Genomic DNA, 25,192 nt, shown 5'->3' on the forward strand with positions numbered 1-25,192 from the left:
ATTTTATCAAGCCGCTCTCTCGATATGGGACAATGGGTTTCTGGCTCTGCCTTTTCAAAAGAAGTACATGTTGCTCTCGATCCCATCCGCTCTTAGCTCTGAGCATTTACTCTGTCCATTATCCCTTCCTTGCATGTTATTCTCTCATTTCTAAGGATACCTTCTTTTCTCTCTACAGGGATGTTCGGTCTTATCTATCCTAACACATATCTCAACCCTGCTGTACACCATTCTCTATAGCCTCCATTACTTCCCAACCAACTCATTCTTTTACTGGTATTATTTGCCCCTCTTCACTGTCCCCATTTTTAACAGAAAGTCGAGTCTCTTTCTAATGACCACATATCAAGTCCAGAGAGATTTTCTCAGTCTTTATTGCTCCTGACATTGACCATTCCCTTCCGCAACTTCCCTCCTGGGCCTTTGGTGACATCCTATGTCCCTCGTTCTCACCTTTCTCTGAGTCATTCTCTACCCTAATTTCACTGATTCCTCTTCAGCTTTTCCGAAAGGAAGGCCTTGGTCAAGGGCCTGTCCTCAGCCTTCTTTTCCTTCTCTCCTTGCTTCCCAGGCAGTCATTTATTCTCACAGCTTAAGCTAATAAGTGTGCGTGTCTGTATTTTTAGCCCTGCCTCATCTCCCAAGCCTGAGGCTTACCTCCACCACCCACTGCTTCCATTCACTTAGCTCCCTGCTGCTTGCTCAGCTCCTCACAGCCAACACACTCAGCACTAAAGGCTTCTTTTCCCCTAATCCAGCCTCTCCAACTGACTTCCTTTTATCTAGCCTTGCATATGTCCTCAAAACCTCGGAATCATCTTTTATTCTCTTCTCTCTTGATATTTCACCCGTTGATTTAACATCCAGAATATGTCTCATCCGTTTTCTAATTTCCATTCACACATATAGGTTTTATTGAAAACCAATTTAGTCCATGCTTGTGTTAAAAATTCAAATAGTATCAGTTGTACTAATCAGATGTAATATTGTACTAATCAGATGTAATATTATTCTAATCAGATGTAATATTAGTCTAATCAGAGCAAAAAGTGAACATTCTTCTTCAGAAAAGTGAATATTGCTCTTCATGAATTTACTCTCCATCCTCTCTCCAAATACTATTTCTCTTCCCAGTGGATAAACAAATTGTGGTATATGCATTCGATGGAATACTAGTTAGCAATAGAAAAGAAAAGGTTACTGATACATTCGACAACTTGGATGTATCTCAAAGACCTTATGCTAAGTAAAAGAAATCAGACACAAAGAGCTATAAACTGTATGATTTCATTTACATGAAATACTAGGAAAGACAAAGCTATAGAAACAAGTCACATCAGTGGTTCCTAGAGGCTGGAGTAGGGGCAGGGGATAGACTGTAAGCTGGCACAGGGAAACTTTTTAGGGCAAATGTTCTTTATTTTGAGTGTGGCGGTGATTACAAGACGTCATACATTTATCAAAACTCATTGAACTGTACACTTTTGAAAAGGAGAATTTGATCTGATTGAATTACCTGACTGATTTTACTTGCCTGAATTAAGCCTGACTTTTAAAAAAAAAAAGAAAGAAAGAAAGAAAAGAAAAAGAGGAAAAGAAAGAAAGAAAAGCATAAGCACATATTTATTTTGAAGTGGAACTTTCTGCACCAGATGGTGAACGGATTTTAAATTTCCGTAGATAAGGCCAAATTGTCCTCCAAAATGGCTATTCCAATTTACACCTCCACCAGTGGACCCTGAGAGTGCCTATTTCCCCACACTCCAGCACAAATGGATATAATCAATTTTTTAAAAGTTCTGTCTGTTTGATGGTGAAAAATGTTATGATTCTTGATATTTCAGGCACATACTGTTAAGATCTTATCCTAATTGGTCTCTATACTTGCAGTCTTTTTTCTCTCCAAATTACCTTATATATTGTTAATAGACTAATCTTTCTTGGGCTTAGTTCTAATAATATCTCAAAAAAAAAATTGTTAATGATACTCCATTGCCTACAAAATTAAATCCAGACCTTTACCCAGATATTTGAGTCCTGGTTTGACCCCAGCTTCCCTTTTCTCTCTTCTCCACTTCTGTCTTATCATTTTTACTAGAAAGTTCGACTCAAACTTATAGCTCAGTTTTTCTTACTCTTTTTTTTCCTAGCTCGATTGAGATATAATTGACATATGACCCTGTAAGTTTAAAGTGTACAATGTGATCATTTGATACATATATATATATTATGAAATGTTTACCACAATAAGGTTCCTGAACACCTCCTTCAGCTCACGTAATTTCCATTTTATAGTTGTTGTTATGCTGAGGACTTTAAAGCTCTACTCTCATAGCAATTTTCAAGTATACCATACAGTATTGTTAACTATAGTCACCGTGCTGTGCCTTAGACCCCTAGAGCTTACTCATCTCGGATCTGAGAGTCTGTATCCTTTGACCAATATCTCCCCATTCCCTCCACCCCTGGTCCCTGGTAACCACTACTCTGCTCTCTGTTTCTATGAGCTTGATGTTTTTAGATTCCACAAGTAAGTGAGATCATACAGTATTTGTCTTTTCTCTGACTTATTTCACTTAGCATAATGCCCTTAAGGTCTATCCATGTTATCAAAAATGGCAAGATTTCCTTCTTCATAGCAGGATAATATTCCATTATAAATATATATATATATATAAATATAATGGAATATGATATATATATATATACATAGCTGTCATCAGCTGAATATTCATATATATATATAATACTTTCTTTATCCATTTATCTGTCTATGGACACTTAGGTTATTCCCATGTCTTGGCTGTTGTGAATAAAGCTGCAGTGAGCATGGATATGCAGATATCTCTTTGTGATAGTTACTTCTTTTAGATAAATACTCAGAAGTGGGATTGCTGGATCCTATGGTAGTTCTATTTTTAATTTTCTGGGGAATGTACTTATTGTTTCCCAGCAGTCCTTACTCCCGACTTCGTATCAGAATACTGGGGAGCTTTTAAAAGCTGTGATCACCCAATCCTGTCTATAGAGATTTAGATTTAATAGGTGTGAGGTATGACCTGGGGGTATTTTTGTGTGTTGTTTTTTTTTGGAGTCCAGATGATTTTAATATGCAGCCAGAGTTGTGACTCATTGCTGCCACTGATCCAGTACTCTAGCTAGATAAATCCCATGCTTTCTTGTCTTTATGTCCTTGTTCACACCGTCTCCTCCACCTGGAATACCTGTCCTGTCTTGGTTAGCTGTCCGAATCCTCCTCATCCTTTAAGAAGCCCATAAGGCCCAACTCATTTGTAACTCCACCATGAAGCTTTCCTTGATCCCTCCTATCCAATATGATTTCGTCCTTCTTCAAACCTTTTGTAACTTCTTTCTCACATTTATCACGTTCTACTATGCAATATAGTTATATTTTAAAACTTACATTTTCCTGTAAGATTGTCAGCTCTTTAAAAAAAACTATAGGGAATGAATCTTGCTTATCACTCAGCGTACTGCTTGCTGGGGCCCTTACGCAGTAGGCGCTCAGTAAATCTTTATTTAAATGTTTACTCTGTTCCAGCTTCTTCACTTTGCACAGTTGCTGCTTCTGTCTGGAACTCTCTCCCCCAAGATATCCCCATGGCTCACTTCCATCGTAGTAGAGTGACATATATAGCTGTCATCAGCTGAATATTCACTTATTTATTTATTGCCCATCTCTTCTCACTAGAATGTAAGCTCCACGAGGAGAGGCCTTTGTTTTGTTTGCTGTTTTATCCCCAGTGCCCATGGTAGTGCCTGGCACATAGTAAGTGTCCAGGAAGTATTTCTTGAAGTTAATAAATGAACTTTATGGACATTTATTTACCTTCTTTTGTGTAATCCTCAAATTGACTCCCAGCTAGGCAAGGTAGGCATAATCAAGCCCATCATCAGATAAGAAAGATTGAGGTTGGAGATAAAGATAAGCTTTGCGTCCAAGATGACAAGCTTTTATGTGACAGAGCAGAGCTCAGAACTCAGCCGTTCTGTTCCTTAGCCCAGGGCTCTCGTTCTTGCTCCCTATTACCTTCCATCTGGCCTCTAACTATCCAGTTTGTCAGTCTTCCCTCCCATTCCTATCCAGGCCCACCCCTAAGAATTGAGGGGCCCCGGTCAGAAGTACAAATTGAGGCTCACACACCATACATCAAAACATCAGAAAGGTCCATGCTAAGCAAGCATACTATTAAATAACGTATGCCTGTTCTCCTCCCGTGGCAAATATACCTTCATAAGAACCTGGTAGGCCAGGTTCAAAAGCAGAATTTTGACTCCTTGGAGTCGTGAGCAGGAATGTGGCAGCTGAGTTGCCACATGAATATGGGCCCTGTTTCATATTCTCCTCTCACACCTCGTTCTTTGCTTCACTCCTATAGGCTTCGTGTGCTGATCCCACCCCCATCCCTCACCTGCATGTCCAAGTTCACCGATCCTCTGCAGACAAACACTCCTTCGCCATACCTTGGGACCTGACTCACCAGCTGTTGGTCCACCCTTTGAGAGAGAGAGTCCACCCAGGCACTGGAAATGAGCTTGGGGCTGAGTGGGCAGGGACTTCTGGGGTCCTGGGTCCCCAAGCATAGGGGAAGTGAGCTCCTGGTAGGGTATTCTTTTGGCCCCTAAGATTCCTTGTCTTTTGGAGAGAGGTGCAGTTGGAAGAAGCCCAGAGTGGGGCCCTCGAAAGCTGAGGGGGGACTGACCTATCTCTCCTCCTTAAACCAGACTGTATACCTTTTAGAGACCCAGGCTAATTCTCCTCTATCTCCTAGGAGTTGTTTGGTTTAACCGGAAAACAAGAGATGGAGGTTGAGCCTGAGGTAAATGAACTAACATTTTTGGCTTGTTTCTTCATCTATAAAATGAGAACTAGATGAGATAATCTCTGAAATTGCTTCCTTTATGTCTTCTTCTACATCCCCCATCGTCAACTAACAGGTCATAGCAGGTGCTTGGAAGTGTTTGCTAATATGAATGCCCTAAGGTCTTGTCTTAATCCCTTCTCATATCAGATGAATGTGTGTAGGTGTGTGCGCTTATACATGTGGGGGCATGCACATGCACACGCAGCGCACACACGTGCACACGCCCTTACCTTGTACCACTCAGTCTGTCTTGGACTCCAAGTCACACGACTTACCAGCCGGACTGTCAGAGCCCTGGGAGACATTTTCCTAGACACTGAGGCAGAATGCCCGAAATCCTAACAGAAGTAATACTTAGTTTATGCCTTCAGAGCTCAGGGATGATGGGACTCTGTGGATCTTACTTTCCTTAGAAAGTTGGTGATCTCGAGTCATTTCTGTTATCTCGAAGTTGCGATTTTAATTTCTGACTGATACCAATCCCTTCTTACTGGCTGGGCAAACATTTAATTTTTCTTGAATTGAGAGGGAGCCTCCTTTCTCTGACACGCTGGATTCTCATGTAGGTGGGAGCTTACTGAAGGGTGGGGCCAAATCTGAAAGGTTGAAGATCTTCACTGGGCAAGTGGATGCTGTGGTTCAAATCACCAAATGTATAATGAGGGTTTACTGGTGCTATGGGAAATCCTAAGCAGGATGACAAACTTCACGTTAATTTGTTTGGAGAGGTAAAGCATAAATTCATAAAAAATAACATAACAGGACAAGACAATTTAAGAATCACTCCAAGGCAGCAGTTTGTGGTCAAATGAAATTTTTACACAATGAGTTCAGAGAATGAAGAAAAGTGTGAATAAGAGGTCCCTGATCTAGAGCCATCCTATCCAGGGACCGGACATTCTGGGACAGCCTCAGCATCTGCACATCAGTACTCATCTGGAGTTTATGAGCTGGAGGCAAGGTCTGCAAAGCCTTTCTTTTATGGCGTGGAGGAGGATGGGGGAGATCAATTGCTAAGAACAGGGGCCGTTCTGATGGGGAGGCATGATAAAGTACAAATTAAAAGCATCGACAAAGGCTATCTTTAACCTTTATTCTCAATTATCTTCCTTAAAACCAACAGGTAGGCCTTATTCTGAGAAGGGGCTATCACTGACTTTCCTATCTCACCACCGGGCTAGATGCCTGGATGCGTTGAAGATGCAAGGCTGGGCCCAGTAGGAGAACCAGAAGGGAGCACGACCAGGTGCTTTTGTCAGTGTTGATGGTTCACAATCTTCACTGTCCATCATAGATAGCGTCCCGGGCAATAAGGTAGTGTTCCCAGGTCACACCTGCCTGGTGCAAGCGCTCCAACAGGATGCAAAGATTCGAAATGGGCAATTCCATCTTCCAAGACTTTTAAGCCGCCAGCGTCTTCAGAGTTTTCTGTCTGGTACGTAGCCGGTCCTTGACAAATGTTAACTCCCTTCTTCGCTTTCCTCATTTCGCGGGGGAACTCTAACCACCAAACGCCAACCCTCTGACGTTCTCTCCACCATCCCAAAGCGACACTTTCCCTAACAGGGCCTGGACGAGCGCGGTTCTCTTTAGCTCTGCTTCAATTTGGTTCAACAGGCGTCCTCTGTAGGCCTACTACGTGCGGGGTGTGCGTGAGACACCGGGAGCGTCTGGTCGTTGGTTTCCCAATCACCGGGACAGGAGGGAGGAAAGGGGTCGAGCCGCGTGCGCGCTTTCCTCGCTCCCTCTACTGCCTGTGGGGCCCTTGGGGAGCCTTTCCTCTGCTTTGTGCCCTCTGCCGCCCCGAAGGCCGTCTGTCCTGCAAACGCAGGCGCCCCGCTCACACCTGCTGCCCGCGCACAATCGAGCTGAGCGAAGGCGGGCGCGAGAGGAGGAGCTAGAGGCCCGCGGCGCTCGGGCTGGCCGGGTTTCCCGCTCTGACCCCTCCTGACGGACCTCGCTCCCTGCGTCCAGGCGCCCACGGGGGTGGAACCCGCGAGGCCACCAGGCGGCGGGGCCCAGGCCTCCCGCGTCCCTCGGCGCCCCCTCCTGGGAGGCGGGTCCTGGGAGAGGACGCGGCCCGGGCCCGGCGCCGGCGCCCCCGAGCCCTGCGCCCCGCGGGGCCGCCCCGCAGCAGGCTCGGGGCCGGCCGGGAGGGGGTGCTCGCCTCCCCGCGCCCGGGCGCGCGCGTTGCCGGGCAGCGGCTCGGAGGCTCCGAAGGGGGCGGAGCGGCGAGGCCGGCGTGCGGCTGGCGGCCCCTGTCCGGCGTTCCGGCCCCCGGCCCGCCCCCGCCTCGCCGGCCTCGCTCCGCCAGGGTGCGCGGCGTCCCGTCCCAGCCGCCGCCGCCGCCGCCGCCGCCGCCGCCGCCGCCGCCGCGGCCACCTCTCCCGGGCCCCAGAGCGCCGAGCCCCGAGGCCGGGCCGGGCGCCGCCGGGACTGCCGGGGGCGCGGCGCCGACGCCGAGGCGCGGCCATGGACGGGAGGACCCGCGCCGGGGTCGCGCTGGTCCCGCGGCCGAGCCGCCGCGGGCCTGGCGCCCGCCGCGCCCGCCGCCGCCCGGGGCTGCTGCTCCCCGGCCTCTGGCTGCTGCTGCTGGCCCGGCCGGCCTCGTGCGCCCCAGGTAAGCGCCGCGGAGACCCTCGGGCCGCCGCCGTGACCCTTTATTGCTGTTATTTTCAAGATCCTGCTCTCCCCGCCCATCCTCTTTTATTCTCCACGACTCCCTCGCCCTCCTTTTTGGAGATGCTTTTCCATTCTTCTTGGGGCCCAGCAAATAAAGGCACGGAGAATGTGAAACGAACAAGCTAGCGGTTTGTGGCCAGTCTTGCTGAAGGTCTGCAAGGCTATCCTGTTATCCACGGATCCCGAGGCGGGTCTGGTGGCTTCGTGTCCGAATGTGCCTTTATTTCCCCTGCAAAATTCAAGCCCTGGAATTGTTCCGTGCATGGCTCTATCAGTGTGGTCTATCAGATATTTGGGAATACTTCATTGTCGGGGCGAAAGGGGTACCTTCGGTGTGTGTGTGCATTACTCTGAGTAGCTCTGTGTCCCCCAGATGCAGGCAGGCTGACGGGTGTCCCCCAGTGCACTAGGACACAAAGAACATTCAAAGACTATCTCTTGGAAAGCGGCCTGGCTGTGGATCTTTCCAGGGAACTAGCTATTGCTATTACTTCTGCAAAGGCATTAGTACAATAGAGTGTGAAAATATTGTGATTCTTAAGTGTCAGGGCATGAAAGGACTCAGGGTTGTTTTTGTAATAGATGCAGTTTCCTGACGGTTCGTCAGCATGGAATTAAGAGGCATGATTTATGAAGGAGCATGTGGGCGGGTTTTGTTGTTGAGGAAATGATTTAATTCATATTGCTTCCCTGAAATGTTTATTTGTCCACCCTGAGCTTACACATGGGATGGTCTGGAAACCATCTCCGGGCTGACACGCCGTAAGCCAGTGGTTGTGCTCCCGCACACACGCACTTGACCACTTTGGGGGCAGAAAAGGAAAGGTGGAATAAGCGGCTCTGGGTGGGGAGCTGCCGCACAAACAGAAAGCCACGGAAGCCACTCCAAATCCTCCCTTCTCTTGGGAGCAGGGCCAAAGGGCTGCCAAGTGGCTTTGGAAGGAAATGGAACACAACCGAAGGTGTCCCTTGGACCTCACTGTCAGAATTATAACCAGTGTCATGTAGGGGATGGTACAGTAGAAGCCTAGGAAGAGACTTCAGGGATCACAGTGTGGAACTGCTGCTTTTGCTGAAGAGGAAACTGACAGAGAGAAGTGACTTGCTCAAGGTCACAGGCTAGTTGGTGCAGTCATCACTTTTCTATTCTCCCTGCTGCCTGGACCCGCAGACTTATACACACCTGAGGCCTCTACTCAGATTTCCTATAGCTGGGTGGAACCCCGTCTCAGAAAGCCACCAGAGCTGGGAGCGACAGAATGGGTTTCTTTCAGGCAGACGATTTAGCCTGACCTAGCACCTCAGGTGTCAATCCTGCTCTCTGCGCGTTCCAGCCCTGCGTGTCCAGAGAGGAGACGAGACCCTGGGCTTTCTGCAGGACGAGATAATCATGAAGCCTGCTCTTGGCTTTAGTCAACAAAGAAAACCCATCTGATACTAATGGATTCATCAGCTGCGGGACAGAGAAAACTAATCATTTACTGAGTGCTGCCTGCGTACCAGGTGCTACATTTAAATATGTGATCCAATCTCGTCGTGAGTTAGGCATCATGGTCCCCGTTTTACAGATAAAGAAACTAAGGCTGTAGGAGTACAGATTAGTTTGACTACAAACTTCTGTGCACTTAACCGCTGTACAGCTTCCCCCTGCAAATGTGGCCATTCGGATATCCTGCAGATGTGGAGAATGTAAGTAATTTTTTTTTATAAATCTAAAATCAACAGCGAAGCTGTTTGTTCTGCCTCTCCATAACTTTAGAGGTCTGTTCCTGTTTCCCCTGAGTCCCCAAATACAGGCAAACTCCCATTTTATTGCGCCTCACTTTATTGCACTCCACAGGTGTTGGCGTTTTTACAAATTGTAGGCGAGAGCCTCCACCAGCAAAAAGGTCATGACTCTTTGTCATGACACTCGCTTTATTAGGGTGGTCTGGAACAGAACGTGCAGTATCTCTGAGGTCTGCCTGTAATTGCCGAGAGACATGAAATTAATTATATTTCCACTCTAGAGCTGACATCACGGAAGCAGAGACTTCACCTTTTCACTAATTTGTCTATTGGGCTCCTCTGGGTTGTGCAGCTGCTTCTAGGCTGGGCTGTGGAACAGGGATTGGGGAAGTGGTGGACACGCACGCACCTGTCCTTAAGGATCCAATTAGAAACGCAGAGCAGTATGTAAGCTCAGAGCCCTGCACGGCCCAGTCACGGGCAGGGAAGGCAGTGAGTGAAAGCGGTCCAGGGAAGACCTCGCAATGATGCCCCCAATCCACTTCTTGGAGGCCGTGAGCAGTGATATGGGTGGAGGGTGGCTTCCTAAAGCATGGTGAGTGGGGGTTGATCCTGGGACGTTGCATTTCAGTTGTTTGGCTGTGGTTTCCTCTCTGGGCCACTAGGACCCTCTGGCTCCCCGTCCTGAGTGTTGTGTTTTCACCTTCGGAGTGGGGCTGGGGGAGGCTTTGGTTCCATTTCTGGAGAGGAAACGGTGTTAGTCTAAAGGGTAACCGGCACGTCTTAATCATGTTTTGGATGTCCTAGGTCAGGTACCAGTCCCTCCATGGCTGTCCGAAAACCACCTCCTTCAGAGGGCCCTTCTTCCTTGATAACTTTTGTTAAATGGAGTCCACCTTCCGGTTGCAGCCCCTCGTTAACGTCTTGATTTAAATTTCTATGTTTTATTGATTTCTTGTCCATTTCACTCAACATTTTGAACGTGCACCTTTTTGTTTAAACTTAAGTTTGGTCTCATCTGTTCACTCTTGTGGAAAACAATCTGTGATACTTTGGACTTGCTTTCGAAGTTGTGCTTTTAGGTGATCCTACATCTACAAGATAAAAAAGGAAGAATTGTGCCTATTCATTTCATTGAGGGATAAGTTTTTCTCAAAATAATATGAAGTTGATAACTTTGCAGAGAATTTGGAAATTGATGGTATAGAAAACAGGTACCCATGATCCCACAACCCACAGAAAATGCCATAAATAGTTTTCTTTGTTAACTAACATTAAAGAAATGAAAATTATATGCATAATTATATTTACTACTTCTTTCATTCAATATTTAATTTAAGCGTTTCACTATTTATTAAATGTTGTTTGAAAACACAATTTCCATCCTAATAATTTACTTAATTATTTCCAGCTTTTTTGCGCTCTTATAAATAATGCTGTGATGAATAGCTATGTAGGTAAGGCTTTGTCTATTTTTCTCTGTGGGGGGGTTACATTTCTAGAAGGGAAGTTAGAATGTAATCACAATCTAAGGCCCATGAGGCTGGATCTTTGCAAGTTTTCTTCCATGTGCTGGGTGCCTAATAGGTGGATGTAGAATGAATCGACTTTTTCTATAAAGCTGTCATACTGAAATAAACCCTAGCAGTTTATTCAGATGCCTGATTTACTTCATCATAACTAGCATTGCGTATTTTTAAAACCCTTGTTAAATAAATTTGTAATACATTGCTGTAGTTTTTCTTTTGAGTTGGATATTTTTTGTTTTGTCTTTGTATTCCATGAATTTTCTGTGTTTTTGCTCTGTGGTATGTAGAGTTAAGTCTTTATTATGGATAGCAACCATTTTTTTTTTCTCCTATGTGTTGCATTTTTTCCATTTTTCCATTTCCAATGGATTTCCTTTTAAATTTTATATGATTTTGAAATTCAGAAGTTTTTTTGATTATCTTGATTAGCAAAATCTGCCATTTTTTTCCTCTTTGTAATTTTTTTTCATTGCATTTATGCTTATGGCGGGTGCAATTTTTATCGTGTTAGTAGACATTTTGAGGTGAACATTTGTTATACTTTTTGAGTGGTTTAGTATCCTATAAACAAGGACTTAGATAAATGTTTCGAAAGTGTGATCCCTCGACTTCCTGCGTCAACAACTTGGGGGTGTGGACGTGCTTGTTAACAATTAGGATTTCTGGAGCTCATCCTTGACTCACATTCGAATTTTTTTGGTGGGGGTGCCTGGAAATGTTCATTTTTAACAAGTTCACAGTAGAGTTTTCGGCACTTCAAAGTCTGGAACCACTGATCCAGATACTGTAAATCCAAGTACTGAAAATTTAATAGCATTTCAGGGGTACTTACTATCCACTTACTATCTTGCAGTTGTCTTTCCACCGTTTAGAACAGTCGGTTTAAAATTGTAACACTGAAACAGTTTTCTTTTTTTGTTGTTGTTGCTATTATATCTTGTTTGCTTGGTTTTCTTTGGGTTGGAAGTCAAAAGACATAGAGGACTTCGTTTTAAATTCTTACTCCTGGCCCCTTGGGAACAGCTGCTGCAGCATTTGCCAGGAAATGCTTCACTTAATCCTGAAAACAACCAAGTCAGGGTGTTGTTAAAAGTCACCAGGGACCTGGGAGCCACAGGTTTTCTATCAGTGCCCTGGGTGCCAGAGGCAGCTAATTACTGTAATTGTAATCACACCAGGTTGATTTTCCCAGATAGGAGATACTGTTCTAAACTGATCTAATTTGTTGCCAAGTCGTGACCACCCACCCACCTTTCATCTGCAGCTCCCAGCGACATGATTTCATGATTTCTCTCTCACATGCGTCGGCTGCATGATGTGTTGGAAAGCACATGGAACTGTGAGCTGGCAAACCCAGGGGAGCTCTTGGCTGCTGCTGATTGGCTTTGTGACTGTGGACAAGTTCCTTTGCCCTGGGTGTCTTCGTCAGTGTGAGATGGGGCATCACTGAGGTTACTTCCTTTTAGCTCTTACGTTTCGAGTCCACACGTTGGCCACCTTGGAATGCACTCGTTGTAGACAGTGACTGTCCTCTCTGTTGAATGTGGAGCGTCGCCATCTCACTGGCCTGTAGATGGTCTTTCTAGCCCAGTGACCTGCTGAAGGCAGTTCATTCTTTCCATTGCATTCAGTTATTCTTTTTAATAAACTCTACATTTCCCCCCCATGTGTCCCTGCCTCCAGGATACCTACTTTGCTCTCTCTCATTCTCTTTGTCTCTTCCTTTTTTCCATCTTCCTTGGTAATGCTTTAGGTGTGCTTGTGCTATGGCTTATAGCTGCAGACATTGCTTCTCTTCATTGGTGAGCATTTCACCTTGCTACAGCATTACCATCTGGGAGCATGTGAGAAATGCAGAGTCTCAGGCCCCGACCCAGACCTTCTGAATCAGAATCGGCATTTTCACAGAGTCCTCAGTCGATTTTTGCACACACACTCGAAGTTTGAGGAGCATTGGGCTAAGAAGTAATGCCTCCTATACCAGCCAGTGGTGTCGGATTGCTGGGGCCAGGTCAGGCCAGATGACTCTGGAATAGACCAACATGGGGTGGGGTTGGCGGAGACACAGTGCCGGAGGGGAGGCAGTGAGCAGGGGTAAAGCCTCTCAGGTGTTTGGAGAGGGGCGGGATCCAGGCATGAGTGGAGGGATTCACTTCAGGGAGGACGAAGACGGAAGGAGAACTGGGAGGCTAGACCTGGAGATGGGCACATCAAGGGGCAGGTGACTCTTCGTGGGGAGTGGGACACGGGACCATCTTTTGAGAGGAAGTGGGACTGGGAGCTTGAGAAAATACACCTGGTTTCCAGAGGAAACTGAGAAGTGGCGAGTGAACGAATTGCCCGGCAGTGGCGAGTCCCTGCTGGAGTTGGAAGGCGGGTGGTCACTCTTGTCTTGCCCCTCTGGCAGCCCAAGTGACTTAGAGCCTTGGCGGAAAACGAGCAGGTGACAGCAGCGCTGCTTGTCAATGGGCATGTCTTGGCAGAAGGTCGCGGGCTTTGAAGGCTTGCGGCCCCTGGTGTTGGGCAGGTAGTTCACAGTCCCTGTGGAGTCGTGTGGAAACTCTGCTTCTCTCTTCGTTCCCTTGTCTCCCGTTTGGGCCTGTGGGAGGAACCGTCCATCACCAGTGTTTTGGGTGCTGGGATTAACTGTGGAGCCAGACAGCCTGCAGGGCCGCTTTAAAACACTGGGTAAATACCGCTGGGGAGCTTTCAAAGCGGGAAGCCTCAAGCATCCAAAACAAACTGTCCTCTGAAGCCAGCTTCTTGGGGAACTTGGGCAAAGCCAGGAGACAGGTGTGAACAGGTTGGAAGTCACTGCAGGTGTGGTCCATGGACCAGCAGCATCAGCATCTCCCGGCAGCTGGTTAGAAAGGTCAGCTCTCGGACCCACCCCAGATGGACTGAATCATCCTTTTAAGAGCATCTCCCGTTGATTTGTAGGCACACTAGTGTTTGAGAAGCTCTGGCCTGAGGCAGTGTCTCACTGAGGTTGGATGCATTTCAGAGATTTTTGGTTGTTATCTAGTCAGTGGGGAGAAAAATTCAGCCCAGATTTTGAGTTGCTGGGGAGGGCTGAAGGGAGGGGCAGCAGTGGGTTCGGAACCGAGCTGGCGTCTGGCTAGACGTGCAGCTCACGTAACCACTCCTGCTCCGTGTTCCCCCTCGGGGCCCGAGCATGTTCGGAGGCCTTTCTCCGGTCCTTGGTTTCCCTGCACTGGTCTCAGCAGGTGTTAGGGTGGGTGACTGCCAGGGATTTCAGAAGCACCTGGAGACAGTTGAAGCAAACAGGTATCAAAACTGAGGTGGAGGTGGAAGCAACCCAAGCGCCCGTCAACAGATGCATGGATGAACAAAGCGCGGTCTATACATACAATGAAATTATTATCCCTTCTTAGAAAAGAGGGAAATTCTGACACAGGCTACAACATGGATGAACCTTGGCATTATGCTAAGTGAAATAAGCCAGACACAAAAGACACATATCGTGTGATCCCACTTGTACGGGGTACCTAGAGTCGTCAGAATCATGCAGACAGAAAGTAGAATGACAGGTGCCAAACGCTGAGGGGAGGAGAGAATGGGGTGTTTGTGTGTAATGGATAAAGAGTTTCAGTTTTGCAAGATGAGAAGAGTTGGTTGCACAACAATGTGAATACATTTAACACTACTTAGCTGTAACCTTAGAAATGGCGAACACGGTAAATTTTGTGTTATGCTATAGTTAAAAAACTAAAGTGAGGCAGAATGGGAACTAGCTGGCTGGGTAGCAGGAGCGAACCTTCGTCTGATCTGGGAGTCACAGGAGTCTGAGGGCAGGGCAGGACCAGGCGGGCTGAGGCGGGTGACAGGCTGGGATGAAAGACACAAGCCAGATCTGGGTGGTGGCAGCGGTGGGTTGCAAGTCGGTGGCTGGTGGCTAGGACAGAGTCACTCCACACCAGGGAGGATTTCTAGGCCTCTGCCTCAGGGCTGCTTCACCTCTCCAGGCTCACCTCTCACCCCTTGCGTTGTTGGGTGTTTGCCTCCTGGGAAGCCGTTTGATGGGGAATGGGGTTGGGGGAAGGGGGCTCTAAGAAGGGGCTGGAATTTTCAACCTGGGCCCGAACAGAGGCTGAATAGAGTCTCAGGAATTTTTTAAAAATCAGATGAATCTTCCTAGCCCTTGCAATTGGGCTTTTAAATACCTTTTTGCATTTTCAGGATTATAATAGCTTTATGAGGTTTTTTTTTTTTCTGATTATAAAAATGATATGTGTTCATTGCAGTAATTTGTACTTACTGTTCCCTTTGCCTAGAACATTCTTATCTGAGATATGATCTACACGATTTATTACGCCTCTTCCTTCAGGTCTCTGCTCAAATCTCACATGCTCAGGGAGGCCTTTTAAAAAACAACCACCTCCTCCATAATTCCTTGCTCCCGACCCCGTTTTATTTTTCTGCATGGCTCCCATCACCATCTTACATATGTCTGTCTGTTCTCTGTCTTTCTCTACTAGACAGTAAACTCCACCAGGGCGGAATTTATCTGTTTTGTTCCGTGTTGTTTGTTCATTTGTTCAGCAAATCTTTCATGAATGCCTGCTCTTCGCAGGCACTGTGCTGGGCCCTCGGTACAGGTCGGTGAGTGACATTCATGACATGGTATGTTTCTAGATGACAAGTGCCACGAAGAAATGGAACAAAGGGCCAGGAATAAGAAGGAGAAGTTTTAATTGGGGTCGTTAGGGAGGCCTCATTGACAAGGCGGCTTCATCAGTTTGCGGGGGCCGCCATAACGAAGTGCCACAAACTGAATGGCCTAAATAACGGAAGTTTATTGTTGCAAAGTTCTGGAGGCTGGAAGTCCCTGATCAAGGTCGGGGGGCCGTGCTGCCTCTGAAGGATCTATTCCAGGCCTCTCTCCTAGCTGCTGGCAATCCTTGGCTTGTGGCAGCAGAGTGGCAGTCTCCATGTGCGCATGTCTGTGTTCAAATTGACCCTTTTTATAAGGAGAGCCAGATAGCAGGGGTCCACCCTGCTCCAGTGTGACCTCATCTGATCTAATGACATCTGCAGTGATCTCATTTACCAGGAAGGTCACATCCTGAGGTCCTGGGGGCGAGGATTTCAACTTACGAGTCTTAGGGAGATATGGTTCAACCCATAACAGTGACATTTGGTCTAAGATTTGAAGGAGGCAAGTGGGCAAGCCAAGATAGTTTTTGGGGTGGGGGACACAGCGTTCCCAGCAGAGGAAGTCACCAGCCACCGGTGTAAAGGTGGGAGTCTGCTTGGTGTTGGGGGATGGGAAGGAGGCCAATGCACTGAAAGCAGAGAGGGGAGGGTGGGTGGGGGGTGGAGACAACAGGACCCTAGGTGTGAGAAGAAGTGGGTGCTGGCGGGGGAGCATCTAGGCCAGCAGAAGGATTTTGGTATCGCTTCACGTAGGGTGGGAAGCAGTTGGAGGGTTTAGAGCAGATGTGACAGGGCTTAAAATGAATTTAGATGGTGCAAAAAGATGTTAGAAAGTGAAAATCACCCCAAATCCCACCGGTCACATTTTGGTGTCCCTCCTTTCAGACCTTCCCCCGCACCCCACAAGCACACGCGCGTACACACAAAGTAATGGTATCTTATTCTACCCGTTTGCTGACTGGCTTTTTTCCACTCTACACTTTGCCATAGAGTCTTTACGTTGCCAGGAGATGCAGGTCTACATCACAGTTTCACTGGATGCCACGGCTGTTCTATAATTTACCACTTCCCTGTTGACAGATAACTGTGTTGCTTTCAACTTTTACTGTGATAAAAAACAAAACAAAACTTTTACTGTGATAAAAAACAAAACAAAACAAAACACTGCTGTGAGCATCTCTGTACATCTTTACACACTTTTCTAATTATTTCCTTAGGATAAATGCCCAGAAATAGAATCTCTGGACTAGGCAGAATTTATATTCCCTTGTGATCTATATTGCCAAATTGCTCTCTAGAAAGTTTGAAGCGATCGACATTCTCTCTAGCAATGAATCAGAGTGCCAGTTTAGCTTCTGCCCTCCCTCCGTAATACGGGCTGTTACCAATCTTTTATCTTTGCCAAACTCATAGGTAAAAGAAATACCTCCTTTTAAGTCGCATTTCTTTGATCGTTAATTGGCACGGAGGCTCCCTTTGCATTGCTTTCTCTGGTTTTCTCCAGAACTCTCAGCCTGACCTGGGAATAATTATCCAACAGCTACCGAGTGCTCACCATGTGCCAACGAGCTGGTACAGTGTGTCTTGTTGAACCTATACAACCTCTACCAGGTGGGCACTGTTGTTACCCCCACTTTACAGATGAGGAAAATAAAGATCGGAGAGGTTCACTAACTTGCTTAAGGTCATACAGGTGGTGGGCACCCTTGTAATCCTGGGAGGTGGGGGTTTCCTGTGCTCTGGCTCCATGTTACAGAATGATTCTCTGGTCTCTGTTGTCGAAGTGCCCACCCACAGGCTTTGCTTGTTTGCTAGAGGGAACTCTGTGGATAGAGAGCTGTAGGAGCCATCTGTGCCCCCCACCAGCCCCCCGCCTGTGTCAGAAGCCCTGACTGTGAAAGCATGCCCAGAGCTGGGCGCATAGAAGGTGCTCACCAAATATTGGTCACGACGTGAAGGAAGAAGGCTTTTGAAAGCTAAAGTATTGTGTGGAGGTGCCATTTTGTTTCGGCTGAGTAAAAATTAAAAATTTTAAAAATAAAGAATTTTAGAAAGTTAAAATTCACATTATGATTGTATTAACCAATGTTACCCTAATAAACTTAAAAAAAATTCATATGAACCTATATTCCATATCCTCTAGCACAGAAGATAATATATATATTAAGATGATATTTTTCTTAATACTAAGTTTTACTCAGTGTTCTCTCTTATCAAGGCCTGGGTCATATCCTTGTGGTTTTGATAATATTTTGACTTTGTTTTGACTATATTTTTTTCCCGACAGCAGAGTGTGTGGTTGTAATACATCCTCATTGCTAATAAATTGGTGTATACCGTTAGTTTAAAATCAATTTCCTTTTCTTTTTTTTTTGCTTAAATGACACATTTCATTTTTCAAAGTCCTGGAGGCTACAAGTCTGGGGTAAGGTGTGGGCAGGGTTGGTTCCTCCCGCGGCCTCTTCGTTTGTCGATGGGGGTTCTCTCCCTGTGTCTTCACGCGGTGTTCCCCGTGTCCAGATTTCCCCTCCGTGTAAGTGGATAAAATCAATTTCTTATTAACTTCGAAATTTTGATGGGCGTCGATGACTTAAAATAACTTGTTCAAAACCCGAGCAGTACACCAAGCGGTTCTATGTCCATTGTTTTATATTCTCCTTGAGCGATTTTGGTTCTTCATAAAACACAGTACTGATAGCTCGAGTTCTTGCCTGGATTTGGTGTTAAAGTTTAACCTTATAATTTCTGGAATCTTAGGCCTGATACTGTTTTTTTTGTTTTTTTGTTTGTTTTTGTTTGTTTTTTTAAACACAGTTTATATCGACTTTATTCATTCATAACCTTCAAGTTTTTCCCCCTCTTCCAATTCAGGGTTCAGCTCCCCATGAGAGGAAAACAGCGTATACTGTAGAATATGTATTTTATCAGTCAGAATAAAGTGGTCGTGCTGCAGAAACAGCCCCCAAATCTCCATGGATTTCGACTTGTGGCTTCGGACTCCCCCATGCCGATCTTTCCCTTTACGTCTTAACTGCACCTTCTGAATTTCGTCTGGAACTTTTTCTTCTTACATCTTTGTTTTGGGTTTTCCAGTGCCGGAATACATTTGTGCAGGCAGACCAGTTGTATGGCGGTCTCATGCATTCATGCATTCATGCATTCATGCATGCATGGCTCAGCTAACGTTTTGTGAGGACTCCACTGCCGTGTGCTGAGCTCCACGCTAAATGTTGGCATATTGAGATAAATACAGCCGTCAGTCGCAGCCCTCGAGGACCTCCAGGAGGAGGGAGAGTGTTATGCATAAGTAACTCCCCAGCAGTGCGCTAAGTGCTGTAACAGAAGGCTGCAGTGGTGACACAGGAACTGGTGGTAGACGCAGGATCAGAGAACTGTGGGGAGATTTTGTCATGAGATGGGATGCGAGATGGAGCGTTCTTTCAGTGCCGAAGGGGAGCTTCGTTGCGGTTATCTATTGCAGTATAACAAATCAGCCCCGAGCCAAACAGCTTAAAACAATAACGGTATTTTTCTTGACTCTGGGAGTTAGGAATTTGGACAAGGCTCAGATGGGGAGATTCTTATGCTCAATGTGGCCTCGACTGGGGTCACCCACTTGGCTGCACGTGGTTCGCGCCGGGACTGGGCTGGAAGGTCCAAGAGGGTTTCACTCTTGTGTCTGGCACCCTGGGTATCTCTTCCACTCATCCGCCCTCTCTCCTCCCCTGTGGCTGTCTTGGGCTTCCTCAGAACAGAGTGGTCTTGGCGTAGGAGGACTTCACGTTTGGCTGATGGATTCCATGAGGTTCGAAGCGGAGCTGCAGTTCTCTTAAGATCCTAGGCCTGAGAGTCCCCCAAAGAAGCAACCAGAATGTTGGCTTCGCTGCATTCAGAGCAGCTCACAAGTCCGGCCCAGATTCAAGGAGTGGGAGGGAATAGGAGCCACTCACTGATGGAATAGCATGTGCTTATGAATCGATGGTGGTCACCTTTGGAGAGTGTCTACCGCAAGCACACGACGATCGAAGATAATAAGAGAAAGGTCACCGTTCCTGGAGCAAGTTCTCAGAGGAGTCAGGAATAAATAATAACAGTAGGCGTTGTAATAGCTAAGTGACATTGAATGTGCACTTACAATATGCCAGGCATTCTTCTAGGCCAGGAGTCTGCAACCTTTGTGGTACCAGGGACCGGTGCTCCTATGAGAATCTAATGCCTGATGATCTGAGGTGGAGCTGAGGCGGTGATGCTAGCGCTGGGGAGCAGCTGCAGATACAGATGAGACTTCACTGGCTCACTCGCTGCCCACCTCCTGCTGTGTGGCTGGCTTCCTAACAGGCCACGGACCCCGGCCCAGGGCTTTGAGATCCCGGTTTAGGCACTCAGCATGTATCGTATCAATTTATTTAACCTGACAACTGTATCAGATACAGTTATTAACTCCATGTCACAGATGAGAAAACTGATACACAAGGAGATGAAGTAACTCACCTTAGGTCACACAGCTAGAAACTGGGAGAGGGGGCACTCAAACTCCAGGACATTCTTGGACAGGAAGAATGGAGCCTCTTCCACTGGGACAGTGGGCAGGAGGGAGTGGTGGGTGCGGGTGTGGGTGGGTATGGATGAGGCGTGAGAGGATGATGATGTTGAGGAAATGAATGTCTGATCACCTCTTTTTAAAGGTCGCGTGGTCATCGCTTAAGTGCAATGGGCGGGATAGGTTGGGCTCCGTGAAAAACGTAGTTTATCATCATAGTGTCTGGATTGGAGCAAGAGAGCGGAGAGCGGTAAAGGGGTTATTGAGTGGCCAAGGGCCCGTGTGCCGAGCACTGCTTGTGTTTGGCACCTCCCTCCCTCGGTCCTGTGGGTTTTCTGCAGCAGGGCCTGTTGGGTAGCGAACGCCTCCCATGGGGCCGACCCCAGAGCAGCCATTTCAGCCTGTAATCCAAGCCTCGTCTGTTTCCTGTCCAGTTTCTGCGATTACCTCGGTCTTGCGAGATTTCTCCAGTAGCTCCCCAAAAGCAGCATTTCCATCATAGATTCGAAAAGAAGACACCAAACCCTCCCCACATGTGTTTTGACCTTTAATTGGGAGCCTGTTCAAGGGACCTGTCATGTACCAAACGTCAAATCTTGACACTGCCTCTAGGACCACTGAGAATGGGATCCTGTCCACACTGTGTCTCCAGAGGAGACTCTGCTCTTTTTTGGTGGGATAAAGGATGTGAGCATTGACCGTCACCCAGATCAAAGTGAGGGGCGGATGGCTTCTGCTCTTCAGGCTGTGACGATGGCCTTCAAGGGGCCTGTCTGTCCCTAGAACCACACAGGGAGAGGTTGTGAGGGTGTGGAGGCAAACACTGCATTTTGTGTCTCATTCATCTCTTAATCACCCCATTGTGTGGGGTCTTCAGTGATCCTGGTGTTTCCTAGTATGCTTATCACTTATGTTCTTGGAGACTTTGAGTCATAGGAGTGTATCTTCATAGTAGTTGATCTCTGAAAATCCGAGGCACTGCCATGTGGCTTTCTAGTCCTACACAGAGTGCGTTAAAAAGCATTTCTTGAGAAAAGCACGTTCAATACAGATAATTCCAGATACATTCCCAGAGGTGCCTGCCACTGCTGCTGGGGCTCCAGTCTGGGGTGTCTGGAAGGTTCAGCCCTTTGTTGCTATTGGAAACATTTTAGTGTGTATTCTTGACACATCATTTGCACTATATCTTAAGCTATAGAGTTCCAGGGGCTGAATTCTGTTTCTCTTGGACCCCAGTGGCCCAAACAGCCTTCAACTAATCGAAGTCAGGACATCACTCTAATTCCTGCTTTGATTCTCTTATCTCGGATTAACGTTTGCAGTGTCAGCTAAAGCTTCTACCACACCAGATCTTATCCATGTCAAGGGACCAGCGATCTTCTCTGTCTTTGCCCTGTGGTTCTGAGATCTGACCTGATGCAACACGGCCATGACATTCGGGCTTGAAAACTGTTAGTTTTTGAGGCCAGTGTTTAAAGAAGGGGCATATCTGATTCAGAGGTACAGTTCTCTAAACATTTCTTCTGTGATCATCACAAGTGAGGTGGCCTCATACCATTTGACCCATTAGTTCAGCTCTTAGGAATTTACCAAGTTACAACTTTTTGACAGCAAAATGGATCCTCTAATAAAGGAAAAAATGTCTCTAATTTAACTTTAAATCTTATTTTGCAAGCGAACTTTCAAGATGTGTATTTCATGATAAAGTAATTGATAACCAACATCGGGGTTAAAAAATGATCTAACGGTGATGACACTTTCTCCATTTGTAAAATCTGGGTTCTAAATGAAGGCTTATTCATGAGAAATGAAGACCCTTTGCCCTGTGTAGTTGGGCTTCTGCATCGTAAACCCTCTTCCCCTTTTCCCACAGTGGGGACCCTGTTAGAGTCATCCTTTTATTCCACAGCCCCCAACACAGTGTCTTGTGCTAGTGGATGAATGAGTGAATGAGTTGTTTATGGTTATAATTGTGGTAGTCTTTTAGTATTGATGATATGTTAGTTGCCAAGAGAAAGAATTAATATACACCAGGTTTTCATAATATTATTAAGATAGTTTAAAAAATTATGCACTAGAACTTTTGGGCATAGTGCAAAAACAAATCTGCATTTCTCTAATAGTATAACTTGTATGCCACCTGGAGAGGAGCAGTTTTGAGCCACACCACATCGTGTGGACATAATGGATTATTGCTGAGTGATCCAGAAGTGTCTGCTGTCCACGGTAGTTAGGGGTCGCTAGGCAGAAGCCATTCCTCTCTGGACTCGGGAAAAGAAGAGTAGCTGATGTGGAACATTGTAGCAGCAATAAACTGAACCGGAGAGAGAGAGAGATACAGTTTTAAAGACAATTCCAGGCAAAGCTGTCATCGTGGGAGGTATATGACAGGTTGTAAAATAGTTCCTGACTCATAGAACTTTACAACTGGGAAGTTACATAAATATACATGTGTCAGTTTTTTCCTTCCGCGTCCCTGCCAAGGTCCTCTGGGGCGAGCACCTTCAAGGCCCAGGCTGTAGGAGTTGCAGACTGATCCTTCAGGGCGTAGACAGAAGATGAATTTCAGCCTTTTTTTTTTTTTATTCTATCAAGATTCAAATTCTGGAGACAGAGCCTGGGACTTGGGATAGGTGCCCACTCCATGGCCAGGAGAGAGTGGGTATCTCGGGTGACAGATGTGCCTAAGTCATGCACCATGGTGGGGAGAGTGTTCTCCAAAGCAAGACTAGGGGAGTGGGCATCAGAGGCTGAAACCTCCGATGCCCACTCCCCCGGCCTGCGTGCATGAATCGCATGCCCACTTAAGCACAGCACACTCTTTTGCCTGTATACACACAAGCGCATATAACCATATATAAGCATACACATGTCTAGAGGATATGCTCATGCAAACAAAGACAGGGAAAGACAGAAATGTATATTAGTAGACATTGTCACAGACAAATACAAAAGTACATCAAGAAGCATCGTGCGTACAAGTATTCAGGTAATAGCAGCATACACACAGGTGCACGTATAGATATATACATGGAAATACATGCAAAAATGCAGACAAACTCATGAGTGCATGCCCATGGCAAAGTGTATGAGTGCTTGGAAAGAAAATGAGCAAGGAAAGGAAGGCTGCATAGCAGAGGGTGAATTAAGGAGAGAAAATAGGACGATAGAAATAAGGAGGGACAGTAGTGCTGTGGGCTGTGAACTGGGTCTAGAGTTGCACGCTTCAACAAAGGAGCTGCCTGAGATTTATAATTCAACTCTGGGTGTCTGCCTTCTTTTCATAGGCCCCTTGGCACTGTTCCTTGTCTGTTCACTAGGTTCATTTGGTCAGAAGGGCAGCGTGATGCCACAGATGGCAGCGACCCTGGTTCAGTCTTCATTTTCCTTGATCTGCCTGTATTAGTGGAACAGCTTCCGCTTCCCCTCCCCCTCCCCATCTTTCTCCCTCATTTCCTCCCTCTTTCCCACCACATTGCCCTGGACCCATAGTCCTTCCCCATAAGGGCAGCCATGTTGAGTTCTTTTATGCCTCTGCGCCTTTGCATATGCTGTTCCATGTGCTATGCTTTCTGTTCGGAATGCTCTTTCTCCTCTGTCTGGTTCCACTCCTCCCTCAAAAATTTCAGCCTAGACATCATCTCCAGGAAGCCTTCCAGAAATCTCAGAATGGTTTAGGTGCCATTTGTCCACATGCATCCGTATTATAGTACTGACCCCTCTGTGCCATAATTGTTTTTAACTAAGCTTCTCCAGGGTAGAGATGGTGCATATTTCATTTGCATCCTCAGCACCTAGCACCATGCCTGACCCTTAGTGAACATTTGAGTCCTTAAATGGATCATCGAAGGAAGGAATGATTCTGTGAATGAATGAATGAATGAATGAACCAGCGTAAATAACGACTCCATGAGTTCAGTACCCTGGACTCGTAAGCCGCTACATAAAGCTGGGCTCCCTTTTATCTTTCACTGCCCCTTACCTGAATCGTAACTCGGAACTCCTTTTCACACCCTCTTCTTTTTTGAATATCTTAATCAGTCGCCTCCATATGGTCGAACCTCAAAACCGCATTTTCTTAAACTCCTGCAGATGATTAGCTGCCATTTAAAACTCAATACCATCCATGTGAGTTCCCTGCCTGTTGATGCTTCTCTGTTGGAGTAAGAAAGGTTTGTCTGATGATACAGTACTCATTTATAGATACTTTGGAAAACACGGAAATATATTTAGAAGAAAATGAACATCTTTATTTCTAGCTAACACTAATTATTTTGTTAACAGTTCGATGTGTATCTTTCTAGTCTTTAAAAAATGTACACACATGTATGTATATATACACATATGTGTATATATACACGTGTATATACATGTGTATACATGTATATATACATGTATATATACATGTATGCGTATATATGTATATAAATGTACACACATGTATGTATATATACATGTATGTGTGTATATATATACACACATACATTTATATATAACAAAGTTGACTTTTTCATGAAGTGGGATCATACTGTCTGTATAATTTTGCATCTTGGAATTTTCAGTTTCTTGCAAACATTTTCCATGCTATGATATTCTTTAACATAGTTTTTTGATGGATGCATGGTATTCCTTTGTAGATTGTAGAGAAGAATTTTTCACGCCATTTAATTGTTGGGCATCTCTATTGGTACTCATTCTTGCTGTATACAGTGCTACGATGAACCTCTTTGTATGTTGTATGTACATCTTTGAGCTTCCGGTTATTTCCTTTGGAATGGGTTTATAGAAGGAGAAGAGCTGGGTCAAAAAGACTTTAAAAGAAAAAAAAAAAGCCCTATGTGTATAAACCAGAATGTGTTCCAGAATAACTATTCCAAAATATGCCTCCTGTGGTAGGCTTTTGGAAATAGATTTATAATTTGTATAGTTCAGCAGTTTTCCGGAAAGACAGTGGCCGGGCCCATTGTTTCGCCAGCCTGTTGTCTGGTTGTGTTCTGTTGCATCTCATTGTGAACAGGTGTTTACCCATGAAGGGGTCACTACTCAGCACCTTCGAGGATCCAGAGCTCTGGAGTCAGGGCTTTGGGCCCGGGGAATCTTGGCCACCCTGAGCATGTGAACAGGCCAGCACTTATTCCCTGGGGGGAACT

The 25,192-nt window shown here is 46.0% G+C and overlaps 1 protein-coding gene across 3 annotated transcripts in view; it reads left to right on the plus strand.

The window, feature by feature from the left end:
* Window positions 1–7,343: 7,343 nt before the first annotated feature.
* The window catches only part of KIAA1549 (KIAA1549 ortholog), a 109,024-nt gene continuing 91,175 nt past the window's right edge, over window positions 7,344–25,192 (plus strand). For all 3 annotated transcript variants that reach the window (XM_039861040.1, XM_039861041.1, XM_039861042.1), the window contains exon 1: window positions 7,344–7,506. In XM_039861040.1, coding sequence (XP_039716974.1) covers window positions 7,359–7,506 — 148 coding nt within the window. In that variant the 5' untranslated portion in view covers window positions 7,344–7,358. The remainder of the gene's footprint in view (window positions 7,507–25,192) is intronic.

The sequence above is a fragment of the Pteropus medius genome, unplaced genomic scaffold, assembly GCF_902729225.1.
Source record: "Pteropus medius unplaced genomic scaffold, Ma_sr-lr_union100, whole genome shotgun sequence".
Lineage (NCBI taxonomy): Eukaryota > Metazoa > Chordata > Mammalia > Chiroptera > Pteropodidae > Pteropus > Pteropus medius.